This window comes from Frankliniella occidentalis, unplaced genomic scaffold (genome assembly GCF_000697945.3).
Source record: "Frankliniella occidentalis isolate FOCC.00 unplaced genomic scaffold, Focc_3.1 Scaffold461, whole genome shotgun sequence".
Classification (NCBI taxonomy): Eukaryota; Metazoa; Arthropoda; class Insecta; order Thysanoptera; family Thripidae; genus Frankliniella; species Frankliniella occidentalis.
In genome coordinates this window covers 230,106-233,064 of record NW_026267579.1, presented here as the reverse complement: position 1 = coordinate 233,064, position 2,959 = coordinate 230,106, and the positions used below count along the sequence as shown (strand labels likewise).

At 52.5% G+C, this 2,959-nt stretch overlaps 1 protein-coding gene across 1 annotated transcript in view; it reads right to left on the bottom strand.

Annotated features, from left to right (window-relative positions):
• Positions 1-2,959, bottom strand: part of LOC127751397 (RNA-binding protein fusilli-like) — a 63,661-nt gene that overhangs the window by 26,046 nt on the left and 34,656 nt on the right. Inside the window, exon 2 of the mRNA XM_052274909.1 lies at positions 711-857. Coding sequence (XP_052130869.1) covers positions 711-824 — 114 coding nt within the window. The 5' untranslated portion in view covers positions 825-857. The remainder of the gene's footprint in view (positions 1-710; positions 858-2,959) is intronic.

Sequence of the window (2,959 nt, the reverse complement as noted above, 5' to 3'; positions counted from 1 at the left end):
GGCCCGGCCCCCTCCCTCCCTCCCCATCCGCTCTGTCTCCCTCCCTCTCCCTCACGCTCCGCGTCGTTCGCCCGCGGACAGCTTTCTCTCCATAGCCTTTGCCTGCATTCCGGGGCGTTCCGGGGCGTTCCGTCGTCGTCGTCGCCGTGCGCGCGCACGACGCCGCGGCGTTCCCTCGTCGTGGTAATCGCATCGTGAGGCGTGGCGCGAGGCGCTCACCAACTCTATATTCCCGACGGAACGCGTCGTCGTCGCGAGGAGACATCAACGCGGGAGCCCCCCGACAAGCCCAGCCCTATACAGCCGCGCCCCGCCCCGCCACGAACGCGCAGCGTGCGAGAATTTACACCGTATCGACCCGAAGCAGACCCGAGAAAATCAAGTTGGAGGAGCAGGCAGCAGCAGCAGCGGCTGCGGGTTCGAAACCCTGCTGCTCGCGAGGCGTTGCTCGCGCTCTCTCGCTCTCGTGGCGCGGCACGGCGAGAATAAGGGTTCCGCGCGGCCCGGCGCCGCCCCGAGCCTCCCACACAAGCGCGCACAGCATTATTAATTAGCAGAAAAATCTTTTCATCATGAGAATAAGGAAAAAGAAGATAAAAGAAGCGGCGCAGCGGCGAGGAGGCGCGGCTCCCTTCTCTCTCTCTCTCGCACGCACGCGCGCACACACACCACATGCACGACGGGCACACAACACACATCATCAGACTCACCTGCATAAGGGCGTTGCCGAGCGACACGCCCTTCTCGTTGACGACCTCCTCGGTGAGCTCGGAGTGCGCCAGGATGTGCTCCGACAGTACCGTCTCGGCGTGCTCCGACATCATCGGCTTGACGACGTACTGCTGCGCGCCGATCACCTGCGACACAGGACAAGCATGCGTCAGCAAAAGCCGCAGCGGTACCTCAAAACGCGGAGGGTAAAAAAAAATAAATACAAAAAATGGCGCGCAATGCTTTTATGGTTTTAGCCGCGGCGCTGTCGTCTCGACTCCATAGAACCGCAGCAACACTCGGGTCCGACCGGGTCACCTCGGCCAAGGTTTCCCCGCCAGATAATCAGGGTTTCCCCTCTCGATTCTTTTTATTTTTCCTCGTCGGTTCAGTCATTTGGTACACGTTGGTGGATCATTTGGCGCAGTAGACGGAAAACGAGGGGGGAGGGGCGGGGACGGGGCGTGACGGGGCAGGGACTCGTTTGTATGAACGAGAACTCTTAACCTAAAGGCCACCTTCTTAATTATAAACTGTTAAAAATATGTTGTGATTCCCAACACTTTCTCGAAACGGAGCAAACTGTTGAAATCCCAACGCTTCTTATTCGGAGTAAAAAAAACAACAGTATTTTGATATCTTAATTTGAAAGAGTTGTAGACCTCTGAAGTTCATCCGTTTTTAATAACGGAGAGTTGTCGCAACTTTTTTCTCAGCGGATTCCTCGTGAAGTTCGTTTCGTTTATCAAGCATGCATCAAGTGGTGTAGAAGTCCAACTGAATGTCCCTTCCTATTTTAAGTTTCTTGCTCAACATTTCAACTTGGTCCGATTAATGTTTTCAACTGTACAGAACAAGCACGCAGTGGTTGCGTTTGATTTCCCCTCGGCTCGGCCGGTCACATGTTTAGCGCGCTGTTCATATGTCAAGGGCGCCTGCCGCGCGACCCGCTAAATTTCTCATCCACTTCTCACCGGGCGTCGAGTCGAGTGCGTGTTTCCTGCTAAACGGGCTAAAGATCACTCGGTAGGGCATTCTTCACTTGCGCTCCTTGTCCACCACGACGTCGTGCGTGGTAAATGAGGTGAGTTAAAAACCAGAGGGATGGCAGTTCGCATCGCCCACTCTAGCTCCACAACACGGCACCACGCTTTGCATTGCTAACATTTCACGCTCTCATTCTGCAGGGCAGCAGCAGCCTGCCTATGCAGCCCAGCCAGCCATGGGAGGCCTCCCGTACGCTCCTCGGCCCGGCCGGTGCATCAGATGAGACATGCAACGTTAAAAGGTCCCATGGCTCTCTCAAAGTAGACGAAAGATGGAGAGAAGAGGAAGGGGGGGAAAAAGAATACGAAGAAAATGTGACAAGGCCAGGATTCGCCTCTTTACACATATATAGAGGCGTTCGATGCCTGGGAAGAAAAACAGCCTTTTTTCAGCGAGCTGTGCGGAGGGGGCTTTACGACACACACAGACAATGAATGGGAAGCGCCGCGGCAGGAAAAACTTCATTTGAGACGGCCGCTTTATTCACAACACTCTCCTCCGCGCGACCAATAAAGCGTTATGCGGCTGAGAAAGGGAAGGACTTAACACTTTATCCCAGAGCCGAATCAAAAATATACATATGCATTAAAAGACGGTCACGGCGGTGTTGCAGAGCAGCGCTGCGCTGTCTCCAAACGCCTCACGTCACAATTTGAGCACTGTTAAAACAAGTGTGCAAAATTTGCACGTGCAAGTTATGATGTTGCACATTACATGGTGTTTAACTTAAGTTGCATACTTGTTCAAATTGGTGTTCAAATTTTAGACGTTTTGTTAAGATTGGACACACATTTCTATGCTATCAATAGGAACCATATGGTGTGCTGCTGCTATACTTCTGCGTAAGTGTCGAAAGTTTAAACACCAATTATTGACTTTTCACCTAGTTTGACACCACAATGTGTCGAGAAAATGCACACTTGAACTTAAACATCAATTGACGTGCAACATTAAACAATTCTTTAACCAGTGTCAACATTCCGGCCCCAACAAGATCACTTTGACGTCAGTAATGTGATGTCAGTAGCGTTAATGTAAACTCTTATGGACTTGAGGCCAAGGCCGCGCCGGGTGCACATCAAGTGCTTCGTGAGTGAGGGATGTGCTCGGTGAAACTGGTGACTGTCCGTCGACTGTCGTGCAAGTCGACAGAGTGCCGATGTAAAATTTGTATAGTTCCGTGTTACATTAGGGGGGGGGG